The sequence below is a fragment of the Micromesistius poutassou genome, assembly GCF_964030765.1.
Source record: "Micromesistius poutassou genome assembly, chromosome: 5".
In the NCBI taxonomy this organism is placed as follows: Eukaryota; Metazoa; Chordata; class Actinopteri; order Gadiformes; family Gadidae; genus Micromesistius; species Micromesistius poutassou.
The window spans coordinates 21,602,174-21,619,673 of record NC_140275.1 but is presented as its reverse complement, the minus strand read 5'-3'; the positions used below and the strand labels follow the sequence as shown (position 1 = coordinate 21,619,673).

Sequence of the window (17,500 nt, the reverse complement as noted above, 5' to 3'; positions counted from 1 at the left end):
TCCGTGCAGGTCTCGTCGTTTCTGATCCGGGATATCTTATCGGACTGTGAGGAGTCTCTGGTGGACAGTGACGGGGCTCTGGCGGACAGTGAGGGGTCTCTGGTGGACTCCGAGGTGGACTGTGGCTCGTGTCAGTTCGCCCCGGACTCGGAGAGGTCAGCGCGCAGAGAGTCGTTGGGCAGCCGGTGTAGAGGTAGGCTGTAGGCTTCTCAGTTTGATTCTTTAGTCCTCCTGTGTTCAAATGATAGGCCTATTAACTTGATTTATATATATATATATATATATATATATATAGGCTATGCCCGATTTGTTTTAATATAAGGTAAGACCACAACAAGGGTGTCGGGTGTCTACAGCTGCACTAGGGTACATTAGTTACCTATAGGCCTGCACTAGCATATGGTAAATTCTATATTAGGCGTAAATCACATTTACACATTTGTAAAGAAACTTTGAAGAACAAAATTGTAAAGTAGACAACATCGGCTAAAAGTTTTTCATCATTTCAATAAGTACATGATGATAAATGATGCTGAAGATCATACAATTAATTATAATAGGCCTAATATAGCCTAACAATATAGAAAGGCCTAGGCTAACCATTTCTAACAATAAACATAATTAAAAAAATCGAAATAGTAACAAAAGAAGAATGACAATAATGATGCAGATAATGACTAATTCCGAATAATAATACAAAATATGAATACTTTCTTTCTTGTATTTAAAAATGTATAACGTGATCTTACATTATGTAGGCGGCAGGCCTGTTGACGATTAGTGTTATGCTTTAATCTTTAACGCTGAGGCCTCGGGATGAAATCGGCCTGCGACTATTGAGTATAGCCAAATAAAGAATATAACAATATTTATAAAAATACTCATTGCCCCACAGGGACGTGTTAAGATCCCCCCCCCCCACACACACACACACACACACACACACACACACACATAAACATCATTTGTTTGATATATCTGGAAAATCTGACGGATGACAGATGAGACACTTCAAACGGCTCGTGCTCGCTCCCAGGACGCGGGGATTAGAGCGGTGTGGTCCGCGAGACGCCTCCTGATTACAACCCGCGCTCAATAATGGATGAGCGTCACGGCCAGCCTATAGCGCGCTCGCTCCTAAATATACCTATATCAATCACATCTGAACGTGCGCATACCAATAATAACCACAAGTAGGCAAATAAACTGTGAATAGAAATGGGTTCTCCATCTAAATCTCCACATTTCTTTCCATTTTGAACCCTAGCAGGTGAGCTGCAGGCCTGCGGTCCAGCGCTGGGCCTCGCGAGGTTCCGCAGGCCCCGGAAGGCGCGCACGGCCTTCACGGACCACCAACTCTCGCAGCTCGAGCGCAGTTTCGAAAGTCAGAAGTACCTAAGCGTGCAGGACCGGATGGAGCTCGCGGCCTCACTGAAGCTCAGCGACACCCAGGTCAAGACCTGGTACCAGAACCGGAGGTGACGCGACACGACACAACTCCATTATCATCACAGTGTGCGTGTGCGTGTGCGTGTGTGTGTGTGTGTGTGTGCGCGCGCGTGTGTGTGTACAACTGCTGCTTGGATTTGTCTCTCTCTCTCTCTGGCCGTCAATGAAAAATTGAGGCGCCAGACGTATAAGCAGCATACACCCATTAATAATGTATCTTATAAGATAGCATGCCGAATTAATAATTCAACTCGCGAGCTGTAATTACACAATTGGCTATGACGCTGAATAATTCAGGCTAGTCAGCTGCGACTGGTCTCTATCCAGTGACAGGACCCCCCCCAGTCACACACATGCCATGGGAGCTTTACCGCCTACAGGGTCGGCAGCGTAAGAGGTCTTCTTTAGCATTTAATGGCACATTTTATTGATGGTATTGATTGTTCAATATATAGATTAAAAATGTTTATTCATGTCTTTGCTATCTTATATGAATCCGATTAAAAAAACGCTTCTCAAATAGGTTCGGCCAACCCTAACCCTAACTGTTGGCTACTGCCACTTCTTCATGTTCATCGCGGTTCTTCTCGCCCCGCCAGAACCAAGTGGAAGCGGCAGAGTGTGGTGGGTGGCCCGGAGATGCTGGCGGACGACCGGAGCTACTCAGTCCTGCAGAGGGTCGTCCCCTCCCGGCCTCATTTCTACCAGCACTCCGCCGGTATGTCGAGCATGGACCCAGCGGCGGGCGTTTTGTATCTGTACGAGGGAGGGACCTCAGGCCCACCTCGACCCGGCGTCCAGCACAGACCTCTCTGGCATCACGTGTTGATTCACGCAGAGCGAGGAGAGATGCGCTCGAGTTGTCCCGCGCGGTGCTCCTACTCCCCAGACTGGACCACGTTAGGCACGCGGCTGGCATCAAAGGAACACTACGTCCGTCTTTCATAATGACACGAAGCATCGCGAGAACGATGAGACAATTTCACAGGCCATTTGGTTTGACGTATTGAGGGCTTTGATGAACACTTTAGTGAGAGATCTGTCTGCTGAAACTCAAACCATTTGGAAACTAACAATGACTTTTGAACTGTTAATAAATGTCTGAATGGATTTGTAATGCACGTCTTATTCATCAAGATCAAAGAAGTAAACAAAATAACTTGGTAAAACTAATTTTAAACTAGACTATTTGGTTTGGATCTAAAAAGAAAATCCTATTCACAAGGACCTAAAGCCATAATGGAATGGCGTGACCCAGTGGGTTTATACAAATCAATAACATTCATGAATTTACAATTTATAACAAAATTTAACTGTTAACGTACATCAGTCAAAATAAATTGCCCAAATACTGGGGCATTTTATTTGTCAATTATAGATTTGGCAAGCAATTATCTGATTAATAATTAAATATTAGTTAATATAATATTGATGCTGTTAAAAGGGGTAATTAATCCACACCATCGCTTTAAGTGCTGGTGGGGGGAGGGACGGCCACTGAACTGACTGGACAAACCACTAAGACGGGATGGACCACATCACCACACTAGAGATCATAGCCCCATATCTCATGGGATACCGACCTTGAAGGAAAAGGAAAACATGGGATACAAAAACATTCCCTCTCTTTGGGTGTGTCAATAATCAATCAGATCGTCCCATTAATGAAATATCGCATCGGTAATGTAATGGAGTTAATACACCCAACACATAAACTCCCAGAAGTAGATCATTTCAAACCATGTACTGTTTTTTTGTATTGGGGTTGGGGGGAGAGGAGTTTTCTGGAGGGGAGATAAATAAAATCACCAACGAATATCAAATGACCTGCTATAACAGAGACACAGCCATTAATGATAGCTTAAAACATTAATGAATCACTTTTAGGCCTTCCCTATACATAGTTACTTGTTTTACACAGCCACACATCCACCATTCATCCTCTGAAAATAGCATGAGGCATAACGTGGCAATCATATACGCAACGGTTCAGACCACTGAGCAGGATTCATAGCGGGGACATAAACAAAACCTCTAAGAAGTGTTGTGTTTATATGTCAATCATTTCCAAAGTGGAGTCGGCTTCTATTTAATATACATTTTAAATGACAGAGGATTAGAATTTTTTTTATATTGGATCGGGATTGCACCCATGTTGGTAGTTGTAATTCTTTGTTAATCATCTATTTGAGAATGGGGCAATTCAGTTCAAATGCAGAATTGTATATAAATTGCCAATAAACCCAGACGTTTTTAAAATGCAATAGGATGTATCCATCACTTCAGGTAAAAAGTTTATTTTTTCAAACAAATTTCATATATTTTACAATTCCTGAAATATAACCCAGATGTCCCAGAGGGAGATTAGTTTCTCTAGTCTCTTTAAAGACTGACCACGAGGTCCACTGGACCAGCTGGTTCCTCCTGATGGACCCCCTGGCCTTCACTGGCCCTCCCTCCCCCCCTTCCTGAAGCTCCCCCTTCCCCCTCTCCCTCCCCCTCGACCTCTCCCTCCTCCCCCCCCTCTCCCCCGACCTGAGGCGAACGGGACACCGTCTCTGGGTTTCTTCTCCGTGTTCCGGAGGTCGATCCCGTCCAAGCCTGAGGAGAACTCGGAGGTCAGCAGAGACGCTTCCCTCCTCTTCATCTTCAACTTCATCTCAGCTCTGGGGGAGAGGGGGGAGAGGGGGGGAGGGGGGAGAGGGGGAGAGTAAGAGACCAGAGGAGACGGACAGAAGGAGGGATAGAATTTGACCTAAAACATGCATTACTATCAGGGGACATCATCACTAGCAGTTCATGTTTGTATGCTTTTCTAAGTAGACCAAGAAAAGTAAAAACAGAGGAATATAAATGGGAATCTAGAATAGAGAGTTATACTCCGACCACCACCAGTGTGCCTTCAGGCCAGAACAGCTGTACCATGAACTTTTGTGGGAATGAATACATAATCCTGACATAGGTCATGATACAATACCATTTATAAGTTGCTTTAGTACTGATTCATTGTACCTTTTTTTGTCTGTTGTGTGATAAATATTGCGGAAATTGCTGATATCAAGGTTATATAAAACGCGGGTACTTATGCGTGGGATATTTTTCATAATCATTTCCTAAAATGTTAAGTTGGTTTGCCTCTACAAGCAAGAACCTACTGTGTGTGTGTGCGTGTGCGTGTGCGTGCGTGTGTGTGTGTGTGTGTGTGTGTGCGTGTGTGTGTTCCCTTCACAGCAGGCTATCATGTAGCATCAGCTCCTTAATCAATAACCACAGACCCGGGCAGGCCTGGGGCCGTGAGGGGGGCCTCCCTGGGGAGGTGTTGCTTCATAACCGTATTGACCTGCAGCAGCAACAGGCTGCCCGGTGTCAGGAGCAGCGGGCAGCAACAGTTAGCTCCTAACGATGCTGTTTACCACAGCGGTTTTGGGCCGCACCGATACCACGTTATCGGTACCGACACCGAGAATAGACATCTTCGCATCGGAGAGTACCAACTATAGATCCGATATACCAGGCAGGCGTACCAGGAGTCTTTCATTCTAAAGCTGAACATTAGTTAAAAAGCATTTCCTAGCTTTGTAAAATATGGATAAATGGATACATAAACCCTTGCTGAATTGTATGCCATACTCATACCCAATACGGCAAGTAAGGCCAGCATGGGTAAAGGGGCAGAATGCGCTTCAGTCGCTGTTTCAAAGCTAAAAAACAATTTGACAATCATTGCTTTCCGTTTTGATTTAAATGGTGTCCCAACTTTTTGCAATTGAGGTTTGATTTCAATATATAAATTAATATACATAATATACATATATATATATAAATTGTTGTTTAATACATTTTCGTAAATGCATCCATTTTGGTCAGTCTGACTTGCCGATGGTCTTGCTTGGTGGAAGACGTAGAGCTTAGGCTGAAGTTGGTCAACAACCCCCCAAGGTTTAATTAAAACTGTTGTACATCTGTGTACAACTAAAAAGCTGTATTCACACACACACGCCAATGAGTCGATGGAGACTTCATTACAGGTGTGTGTGTGTTTATGAATAGGTGTGTGTGTGGTCAGTTGACCAAGTCCAGACAGGCCCAATGTGAGCAGCTGTTGACCACACACACACACACACACACACACACACACACACACACACACACACACACACACACACACACACACACACACACACACACACACACACACACACACACACACACACACACACACACACTTTAGGGACCAGGCGCCAAGGAGGCTCTGACTTAATGACCAGTAGACATGAAAGATTAATGCTCATGCTACACAACACACAGATCACACATGCTACATCACAACAACACATATCCAACCCATGAATGAGGATCTGTAGAGTTCAAATCCCCCATCAGTGACTGAACTCAGCCAAAGTCCCTTTCTTGTTCCACGTTTAGATTCTTCTGGTTACCAGTCATCTCCTCCCAACCAACCCCCACTCTCACTATCGCCAGCTTCTAGATGTGATGCGTTTCTATCGGCTTTCATTCATAATGTATGTGAGAGGAGAAACAAGACAAGAGAGAGAACCAGAGTGAAAGTGCCCCTGATGCTGGTGGCTCCTTATGTCAAGTAGAGATACATTACTGTGTCGTATCGTTAGAATACCAAGCCTGTGTCACTAATGCCCCTTTTCCACCGACAGTACCAGCTCAACTCGCCTCGGCCCGCCTTTTTTTGCGTTTCCATTGCCAAAAAAAGTACCTGGTACTTTTTTTAGTAGCACCTCCGTTGAGGTTCCAAGCGAGCTGAGCAGGTTCTTTTGTATGACATAAACAGGCTGCTAGCAACTGATTGGCCAGCAGCTGAAAACGGGAATAATCACTCAAAGTTAAGTTGTGCCCGGTGTGGTTGGAGTCCACGGACCCGCTCCCGAGGGGAACACGGATCAGCGTTTCGCCCTGTGTGTCGCTCCTTTCCTGGGGCTAGTTAGGCTGCGCGTGGTTGTGTGTGTCCGGTGTGGTTGTGTGTGTCCGGTGTGGTTGTGTGTGTCCGGTGTGGTTGTGTGTGTCCGGTGTGGTTGTGTGTGTCCGGCGTGGTTGTGTGTGTTCGGTGTGGTTGTGTGTGTCCGGTGTGGTTGTGTGTGTCCGGCGTGGTTGTGTGTGTCCGGCGTGGTTGTGTGTGTCCGGCGTGGTTGTGTGTGTTCGGCGTGGCTGGAGTCCACGGACCCACTCCCAAGGGGGAGGGGGCCCTTTCCCAGGGCTCGATTTTCGCCTCCATCAACGTTACCGTATGACAATAGACGCGCAGTTATTGCGTTTTTTATTTTATTTTATTTCCCATCATAACCTTTCCTGGGAATCAGGAAATAGTCTCGATCTGATTTCCCGGGAATCCCTTCCCCCGGGATTAAAACCTAACGACGACCCGCCCACGTTGGGAGAGGTTCTTTTCTACGACCCCGCCCACGTTGAAGAGGTACCTTGTTAGATGGAAACGTGACGTGCCTGGAACCAAACCAAGTCGTGCCGCACTAAGTCGTGGCGAGTTGAGCCGGTACTGTCGGTGGAGAAGTGGCATAGGAGGTCTCTCCCGTCTGCTCAGCTGTTACCTGTGTACACGTTGCTACCACACCCTGGTGTCCCTCTGTGTTTCAGTGTGGGGCGGGTCTTACTTGTCTGCCGTCTTGTTGTGCTTGCTGCCGCCCCCTCGGCGGGCCCCGGGGCCCGCGTGGGCGCTGAGGCTCTGGGGCGCGTCCCGCAGGCCAAAGCTCTTGGCGGCGTGGCCCAGGTGCAGCGAGCGGATGTGGAAGATGTGTTTGAGGGAGGTGGGGTACGCCGTGTAGGAGCGCAGGAACGACTGCAGGGCTGCGCCGACGAGAGGGCGAACCTTCATCATCATCATCATCATCATCATCACACTGCCAGACCATCACACGTCACACACCCCGCTTTATATGGATGTTGTACATGCGTGTGTGTGTGTATCGTAATGTGCATGGCATGTGACGTGTGTGTATTTGTGAGTGGGTACCTTTCTTGGCACCCTGCACAGTCTCCTGGTCGGCGTGGACAGCGTTCTCAAACTCAGTCTGCAGAACAGTGGCCCTCTCCCTCACCTCCTGCTGCAGGGCACTGGAGGACGTCTGAGGAGAAGGGACAGAGAGAGAGACAGAGAGATAGAAATTGAGAGAGATGTAGAGAGAGAAAGACAGAGATAAACAGAGATACAAAGAGAGAGAGAGAGATGAGACAGAATATTAGATTGTGCTATAGTCGTGAGTGATGAGACGTCCGTGTGTGTTTCTGTGTGTGTGTCTGTCTGTGCGCGTGTGTGTGTGTGTGTGTGTGTGTGTGTGTGTGTGTGTGTGTGTGTGCGTGCGTGTGTGTGTGTCCGCTCACCTTGCTGTGGTACTTCCCCCGACCTTTGTAGGCGTCGTCCTGCATCAGCGTGGACAGGATGTCGTACAGCTTCATCTCAGACAGGCTGAAACCAGCACAAACCAAAACCAAAATATCGCAGCAGTTAAACTACAACAGTTTGGAGTTAAAAAACTCCCGCCAGGTAACTATGTTGAGTTGCTCCAGGCCACAGGACTGGGTAGACAGCACACGGCTGACCTGATGTTGTGATTGGCTAGCTCGTCGATGTAGGCGCTTTCCGCTGGCGTGAGGAAGAGGAGGCTGTTTCCTTCGGCCCCGATACGAGCCGTGCGGCCGACCCGATGGACGTACTCCGCGGCCGAGATGGGCGGGTTGTACTGGAAAACAGACCCAATGGTTTTCTCCGTGCTCCGTTGAGTGTAAACGAATGCCATCAACCAAGCATCTCGTGGATTATACGTTAACAATTAAAACCAAGTCACTAAAGTGCTCACTAAATATTGTCAAATGGCTGAATTTGTGGCAAATAACGCATCCATATTCTGATTTCTATACAGGTAATGAGCATGACGTTAACCAGAAAGAACTGTGCGTAAAGGGGGAATACTTGGTTACAGGGTTGAGCTCTAGCACTAGCTATGACAGTTCACTAGATACGCTGTGGACTGGTGGCAGTCTGCTGGTGGGTGGAGAGCAGGCCGTTACCTGCACGATCCAGGTGACCTGCGGAAGGTCCAAGCCTCGAGCAGCGACGTCCTGCACGCACACACACCCGCACACACACACACACACACACACACACACACACACACACACACACACACACACACACACACACACACACACACACACACACACACACACACACACACACACACACACAATTAGACTATTTGTATTACTTGACGATTGCTTAGTGAGTGTACAACTAAAAAGAAGGATAATGAGGATATGAGTCCTAACTGACCGTACAGAGAAGGACTCCGGACTTTGAGACAGAGAACTCCTCATACACCTCCGCCCGCTCCTGTAGCGCATTGCAAAACGAGTGAGTCCAACACGATGCTCCCGCAAAACGCACCGACCAATAGAATCGTTTTTTGTAATAAATAAGTAATCAAATGAACCAAACATTAAAAAGGGGTAGGCTGAGAAATCAAAGAGTGTTACAAAGGATTCAGACGAGTCCAGAAGGGGAGTTTGTTGGGTTGGCATTTGTTTAATGGTAGCCGCTATTGACGTAGAGTTTCAGTAGCCTAGCTACTGCCAGTTAATGGAAGCCACTAACAGAAAACTAATGCAGTGAACTCCACTTCTTCACCACGATGAATATACAACTAAAACAACTGAACCTAGGTAAGACAGGCAATGGCCAATTAACAGCTTTCTCTGCGTATGTCTTTAAAAAGGTAAAGCAGACAACCCTTTTACGATTACGATTCCTCACAACGGGACGCGGATACCCTTACCTCTTGTTTCATGTTTCCATGGAGTCGCAGGAAGTTCAGAGGCTTGTGTTTGGCCGAGGCCCCACAGAGGACGGATTTGAAGAGGCTGAGGAGGAACTCCACGGCTTCACAGCTCGCCATGAAGACGATCATCTTGTTCCCCTGGGTAAACTACACAAGACACACGCTGGGATCAACGACGGGTTGACGTGGTGCCTGTGACGTACGTCGACGTGAACACCATCACCTTGTCACCCCGCCTTGAGATCTACGAGATCTACAAACACAGACGAACGATGACATTTCCGTGGTTATCTTTCTTTCTTTTTGTTCGATATAGTTTTAGATGTGTTCTATGAAACGACACATCTGTACAGAAAACAGAGGGAGGCCCCCTCACCTTGCACTTGTCCATGATGAAGGAGGCCAAACAAACCAGTCGTAGCTTACTGGGAACCAGCACCATATGCTGCTTCAAGGCCTCTGGCACCGAGAAGCTCTCTGATTGGCTGGCGGGTTGGGTTGAGCCGCCCGTGGGGGGGGTGACCTGAGGGGCGTTGGGGTCAGAGACCTGGACACTGACCGGGTCCTTCAGGCACACGTCAGCTAGCCGAGCCAGGTCTGCAGAACACCAACCCTTGTGTGAGTGTGACAGTACTGTGCGTGTGTGTGTGTGTGCATGTGTGTGTGTCTGTTACATTGTGTGTGTCCCGGTCGGTTACATTGTGTGTGTATGTGTGTGTGTGTGTGTGTCCGTTACCTTTCGTTAGCGTAGCAGAAAGCAAAACATTTTGTCTCGAAGGTCCGGTGGAGTTCAAAGAATTCAGGATCACAGTCAGATCCTTCTCAAAACCCATGTCCAGGATCCTACACACACACACACACACATTACACACACACACACACACATTACACACAATTCTAAATGACAATACTTAAAGGTGACGCAGCGCCCCTGAGGCTGGGTCTCAGTACCTGTCAGCCTCGTCCAGCACCAGCCATTGCACAGAGCTGAACACCATGTTCAGGGTGTGGTTGATGTGGTCCACCAGACGGCCCGGGGTCGACACCAGGATGTTTATCCCCTTCCGGAGCCTTCCAGAGAGAAAGAGACAGAGAGAGAGAGAGATGGAGGATGGACGACAGAGAGGGACAAACAGTGAGACAAGTCAGCAGAACGTTTATGGTTAAGGAAGAAAGAAGCAGAGGAGGAGGAGGAGGAACTTACCGGGCTTTCTCTGCTTTCCTCTTCTCTCCACCCATTAGAACCCCAGGGACAATCCAGGTGAACGGCTAGAGAGAGAGCGAGAGAACATAGCTCAGTGTATAAATCCATCCACCACACCTAACAGTATGACAACTGCCAGGACTTCATTGTGCAAAGAGAACAGGAAAAAATAAAGCAAGAAAGAGAAAAATAATAGATCATCTCTTTACCTTGACGAGTTTCTGGAAGATCTGGAAACTCTGTTGCGCCAACTGGGGAATAGTTTATTGTTAATGATGAAAAAGTTAATTAGAAATGCAGGCCTTTTTAGAATAACTGGAAAAGCCTAATTGCTGTGGGAAAGGGTCATAGACGGACCTCTCTGGTGGGCACTAGAATCAGTGCCAGGGGCCCGTCGGCCCTCTTAATCTTGGGCAGAACCGCCTGGAGGGACTGGACGATGGGGATGCCATAAGACAGGGTTTTACCTAGAGTGACACACAGGTAGAGAGACAGCAGAGTTACACACAGAGAGAGAGAGAGAGAGACCAAGAGAGTCTGAGCGAGACAGAACATTTTAAGCTACATAGACAGCCAACCAAGATCTATGCGTGTGAGTGTGGCCGGGGGGTGTGGGGGTGTGTGTGTACGTGTGCACGTCTCACCAGATCCGGTCTGAGAGCGGACCACAGCGTCCCGTCCTGACATCAGTGCTGGGATGGTCTGTTTCTGAACACTACACACACACACACACACACGGTTTGTGAGTGAGCCGTCTCAACTCATTCTCTACAGAACAGCTTAACAAACCAACACTAGATATTGGTGGTGCAACGGATCATCATTGATCCGTGATCCGTTCGGATCAATTATTTCGGTTCGGCACACACATGATCCGCGGATTGATTTATAGAAAAAAAAATTTGTGCGCATGTTCAGTCCACACACAGCGTGGTCATGGCGAGCGGAGGAACGGAGGAGCTTGAACACCCCGCGTCATTTAAATCCCCTGTTTGGGAGCATTTTGGCTTCCCTGTCAAAGTTAATGACGAAGGAAAGAGGTTAGTGGATAAAACCGTGACGGTGTGTAGGCACTGTGGCATAAGAAAGCCATACAACAGTGGAAACACATCCAGCATGACCACGCATTTGCAGCGACATCACCCCGGTGTTTCACTGACAGGAGTGAAACCGAACGCGGCTCAACAACCGCTTATCACCGCGGCATTTAAACAGCCCCTTCCTGCACAAACCGACCGGGCTAAAGCGATCACAAACAATAATAACAATAAACAAAAAGACACAACTTATGTTTATTTGTCTTGTCTATTTTTTTTTTTTTTGCTGATCCGAAAAATGATCCGATCCGTGACTCCGATCCGAGGAACGATCCGATCCGTGAGTTTTTTGATCCGTTGCACCCCTACTAGACATATGTACAGGCACTAAGAGGGAGGGACGGTCATGAGGTCGTCACTCACCTGGTCATGGTGGACACGCCCAGAACCTTTTCCAGGGTCGCCACCTAGACAAAGCGTCCAATCAGCACTCAGAACATACACGTACACACGTGTCTTTATATAAGCTAAGTGTGTGTGTGTGTGTGTGTGTGTGTGTGTGTGTGTGTGTGTGTGTGTGTGTGTGTGTGTGTCTCACCAGGTGGGGGTGGAGGCCCAGGTTGCTGAAAGAGTCAGTGGTGAAAACCTTCTCCCTCACCTCAGAAACCACCGGTCTGGAAGGAGAACCAAACATGAGATGTCTCCCCCACACACACACACACACACACACACACACACACACACACACACACACACACACACACACACACACACACACACACACACACACACACACACACACACACACACACACACACACACAGACAAGATGTCTCCCAAGAAGAGGTCACACTTCAGAATGTGCTGTCATCGCAGGGCACACACACATGCGCACGGACACACACATGTGCATGGGGAAACACACACACACACACACACACACACGCACACACCTTTCGAGGTCTGGGATGTCGGGGTTGTGGTTGAACAAGGAGGACGTCTTAATGAAGCCTCCTTCACGCCCCGTCTTCTCTCCAGAGTCCCCGCCCTTCTGCTCCCCCCTCCCTTGTCCTCCACCTTCCCGCTTCTTCTTCTTCTTCTTCTTTGTGGGCGGGGCCTCTTGGGGTGTGGTCACGGTGGGCGTGGTTTTGGAGGGCGGGGCCGGATCCTGTTTGGGACACACAAGTCATGTAACACTAGTCCGGTGGTCCTGTTTTATTGTATCAACCTGTCGCTCTGGATCAGGTGAGATGAGCTGAAACAGACGAGACTGGGATAGTGACACGTTTGTGATGCAGTGTTATATGAATGTGATGGTGTGACATGGCTGTGATATAGTGTAATATGGATGTGATGGTGTGACATGGCTGTGATATAGTGTAATATGGATGGGACAGTGACATGGCTGTGATACAGTGTAATATGAATGTGATGGTGTGACATGGCTGTGATATAGTGTAATATGGATGTGACAGTGACATGGCTGTGATACAGTGTAATATGGATGTGATGGTGTGACATGGCTGTGATATAGTGTTATATGGATGTGATGCTGTGATATAGTGTTATATGGATGTGATAGTGTGACATGGCTGTGATATAGTGTAATATGGATGGGACAGTGACATGGCTGTGATACAGTGTAATATGAATGTGATGGTGTGACATGGCTGTGATATAGTGTAATATGAATGGGAAATGGCTATGAAATAGTGCAATACGGTTGGGACAGTGTGATATGTTTGTGATACAGTGTTATATGGATGTGATAGTTTGACATGGCTGATATAGTGTAATATGGTTCGGACAGTGTGATATGTTTGTGATATAGTGGGATATGGTATTGATTGGTTTGTGATCTTGTGCGATAGTATGATATGGTTGTGATATTGTGTAATGTGGTTGTGGTATATTGCTATAGTGTAATGGTTGTGATATAGTGCTATAGTGTGATATGGATGTTATTGTGTCATATGGTTGTGATGAAGTCATAGTGTGATAAATTGTGATGTTTTGTGATTTAGTGTCATATAGTGTGCAGTGTGATATACTTCTGATATGGTTGTGATGTAGTGTGAAAGATTTGTGATAGTGTTTAAGTGTGCCACGGTTGTGTTGTAGGTATGTAGGTCTGTCAGGTGATTAAAACATTTAATCGTGATGAATCACATGTTTTCCATAGTTAATCAGTTTATCCCCAAAATAATTAAATGCACTGTAAACGGCAAACAGCAAGTTTTTAATACTACAACAGTGGACAAAATATGCTAGCTTTATGCAAACGTCGGTATACTTTTTATTGGAGATCAAGTAAGAACAAAAACATAATGTAGCGTGTCCAACGTGTTTTCCAGCATCAAAACAAAACAACGGATTGAAACAATCCTGGGAACCAACACAGGTCAAGCATTTACCAACAGACCTCTGAAGAATAAGTCCCGCCTCCGAGGCTCCCAGTTCCCTCGGTCAAATGTCTATAGGAAATAACATGGGGTTTTTGAATGATCGTACATAATAAACTGTGTAGGTGGCGAAGAAGTAAAAGCTGCGTCACGTTCTGAACTACACACTTGGGAGAGTCGTGACGTCCGAAGTTTGCGCAGATCTGTGTTAGCATAATGCTTCTTCATAATAGTTAACTACTTTGACGGCACCGACAATCCAAAACTCGAGTGGAAACTAGATGGAAAAAGTGTGTAGTTTAAAACGTGATGCAGCTTTTACTTCTTCGCCACCTACAGAGTTTGTTATGTACGATCATTCAAAAACCTCATGTTATTTCCCATAGACATTTGACAGAGGGAACCGGAGCCTCGGAGGCGGGACTTATTCTTCAGAGGTCTATACGCTCAAATCACAGCTCAATCAAAACGATGATTAGAAGACGCTTGATGTTGTGGGTTCTGCTGCTACCCACAACTTTTTTTTGTCATTCAGTTGGACAACTTCAGCGGTACTCCAGCTCGATAACTGTTAATCAATGGTAGCATATACTTTTCATTCAATATTGATTGGGATTCATTAAAGGATTTTTGTACACAGAAAGAAGTTGATCAATGGATCATTGGGAAGAATACTATTTGCCAAAACATCAAAACAGTGACTGACAACCCTTTACACACATAAATATCCTGGTTGCATATACAATTTCAAGTCTACCCTCACCAGTTCAGCCCGGAGGTCCAGCAATAGTGGACAGCGGAGCGCTGTTATATAGTCTAGGTCTCAAGAAAGCCTTGTTTTACTTCACATTGAACTTTGTTGACATGTAGTACTATGGCTGCAGTCATTGGGCTTTGTAACACTTGGGTTATGCTGTTAAGAGTCATAATTATTTTGGAAATCACTCTCGCTCATCTTCGATTAACGGAGCAGAGCCAGCAGTTTGTTTAACACAAAGCAGAAGGGAATTAGCGGGGAGCAGCCTTACCCTATGAGGCTATAGGTACTTCAAGAGTTACAACTAACACGGGGATGTGTGAATAAAGTATAGGTCTATTCTTATATGCTCCATCCTAAGTAATAAAGCCCAGAGGGGGAGAGTGAAGCCCGCTCTCCAGTGAGAGATAGGCTGGTCATTATCCTGTAACCCAGATCAATGAAACGGGCTAGGTCGGAGCATTGATTGTCTCAGTGACTGAACATAATGACGGCGTATCTCGTCCACAGTTCTTCTTGTGCATAATAGTTTGAGTACCGTGATCCGCTCTTCTAGTTGCTAGCTGCCATCCGACAACAAGGTAAGTAATGAGTACCGTTAAATCGGATTTGCGTTAACACCCTTAACATCGCCCAGCCCTAGTTATAGTGTGATATGCTTGTGATACAGTGCTGCAGTGTGATACAAGTGTGGTGCCAACTCTGACCTTTGATACGATGGACTCCTCTTCCCCGTCCATCTTCCTCTGTTTGAAGGACGGCATCGACCTCATCTCCGGCCCGGCCTTTCTCTTCCCTGCCTTCTGTTTTTTCTGAGAAGATAAGACACAACAAAAACCTTTTTTTTAAGTATTGAACAAATATTACCTTGATGTGACCAATCTTTTCAAAACTGCTGCTTGTGTGAAAGGAATAGGCCGATTTGTCAAGACCCCATGTTAACTGTTGACACTGTCTTGCTCTAGATGTAAATCAGCCGGGATTTTTGTTCCAACTCACAAACTCTTGCGGTGTAGTTGTGTTATGAAACTGGGCAGTCTGCAAGCCATTGATATCCATTTGGTTCCAAACAAGTGTTTAAAAGCTCCAATAGCTGTGTATATTGGCTTGTTCAACACAAGTGAGCACATACAAACTGCCCTGGCAAGATCGTTTTCTCCAATTGTTTCCACAAACCAACAAATCCACAAGTTTAAATTCGTTATTTTTCATGCAAGTGGACATAGACAATGTAAACAATTAACCTGTGGTCTTAACAAATTAGCCAAATCCTATAACTAATGTTGTTAGAAGGCAGTTACTACCAGAGACGGATGAGCAATCTCTGGTAGTGAAAAATGAATTGGACACTTGAGTAGTGACTTGGCCACTAGCTCAGAGAGTCTTCAGACTTTACTTTGATTGGATTTGCCTTTTATATCCTGTGAACATCTCTGCAACCTACCAACAGCCATTTCTCCTGGCCGGAGAGAGGCTTCTTCCTGGGGGCGACGTTGGGGAAGGTCTCGGTGTGGATGTTCAGGGACAGCTGGTTGTCAGAAGACATCGCTTCTTCTGTTATTGTTGTTATGAGTGAGTAGACTTGACAGACACCTTAATCTGCAGTGACGAAGAGAAGCACCGTTTTGTGTTAGGGACAGTGAGCTACAAGACATCTTATTGGAGGGCTTGTAAAAGGTAGGATGAGGTAGAGGATGTGACCAGCGGCCAAACACCTGATGACTAGAAGAAGGTCCTGCCAGTTTAACAAGGAATGAGTCCAGCTGGACGCTAATAGCTAAATAGCTAGGGTAATTCTGCCCACAAAATAAAAACACTGCCAATCAACATAACATGGAAATATACGTAAAACCGTCTTATTATGTCTGCTGAACAATCGCTGGGTGTTTGGCGGCTCTTAAGAAAAGGATCTTGGACGGTTTGCTACCTCGGTGCGTTCCTCGGTCCAGACCCACGTGTATGTAGCAGTCCGTTGTTTTTAGCCTTCTAGGAGCAGGCGTTATGCTTTTAATGGCCGAGCAATTGCATTATTATTAATGTACAGGGTAATACAAACTCGACTAACATAACCTTGTCAATATGACGACACTGGACATTACTTTTCAATTGAAAACTACAGTTGAGGAATTTAAAACCCAGAGACACGCGTGGAAGTCTTCCTGACTGCGTCACACAAGCCACGCCTCTCTGCTTCTGAACGAGCGCCGCTGCCGAGTGGTATGCGCAGGCCTGCGCTTATTGAGCGCAATTTTTTCAAGCGTTTACGAGTTGCAATCGGCTATGGCCCAAATCTGACAGATTAACACTATTCTCCTGAAACAACTATACCCAGTGTGATGTATAATCTGCTATACATATATTGGCCTTATGGTATAATTATGTCTGTAGCATTTTTATTAGTGTTTTTTTGTTATTTTCTTACGGTTAGGCAACTTCATACCAATTTCTCTATATTTCCCATTTACAGATGGGCGATAAAACTCAGACTTCGATTGATGTTATGCATTATTGCTTTATTATTGATACACATATAACGAATAAAAACGAATATAAATCATTAATTCGACTATATTAATTCAGTATCTTTGGCACTATAGTACACCACCATTGGTTTACCATCGTCTAACAAGAATGACCCTTAGCTATAGACCCGAGTCCCAGAACGAGATGTTCGGGGAAGTGAAGCCGGGTTAACTGCAGTTGTGAAATGAGTGCATGTTGGTTTCCGCTTCACAGAAGGAAAGTTGCACGCCTGGATTCGACACACGAGTGACAGGACACGTTGGGAATCTGTCACCCAGGTGAAAATGCATCTACTATTGTGAGAC

The 17,500-nt window shown here is 46.1% G+C and overlaps 1 protein-coding gene across 1 annotated transcript; it reads right to left on the bottom strand.

Moving 5' to 3' along the window:
- Nucleotides 1–3,892: 3,892 nt before the first annotated feature.
- On the bottom strand, nucleotides 3,893–16,820 carry ddx31 (DEAD (Asp-Glu-Ala-Asp) box polypeptide 31; the record flags this gene model as incomplete). Its single annotated transcript, XM_084468344.1, has 21 exons — nucleotides 16,600–16,820; nucleotides 16,117–16,271; nucleotides 15,380–15,484; nucleotides 12,467–12,681; nucleotides 12,112–12,187; nucleotides 11,937–11,980; nucleotides 11,121–11,191; nucleotides 10,834–10,943; nucleotides 10,686–10,727; nucleotides 10,477–10,541; nucleotides 10,224–10,343; nucleotides 10,009–10,115; nucleotides 9,649–9,869; nucleotides 9,270–9,419; nucleotides 8,768–8,827; nucleotides 8,506–8,556; nucleotides 8,038–8,177; nucleotides 7,819–7,903; nucleotides 7,451–7,562; nucleotides 7,092–7,284; nucleotides 3,893–4,115 (listed from the first exon to the last, which is right to left on the bottom strand). Exons 2-21 carry the CDS (start codon nucleotides 16,216–16,218, stop codon nucleotides 3,893–3,895), a joined length of 2,292 nt encoding a protein of 763 aa, XP_084324470.1. The 5' UTR covers nucleotides 16,219–16,271; nucleotides 16,600–16,820.
- Nucleotides 16,821–17,500: the final 680 nt, after the last annotated feature.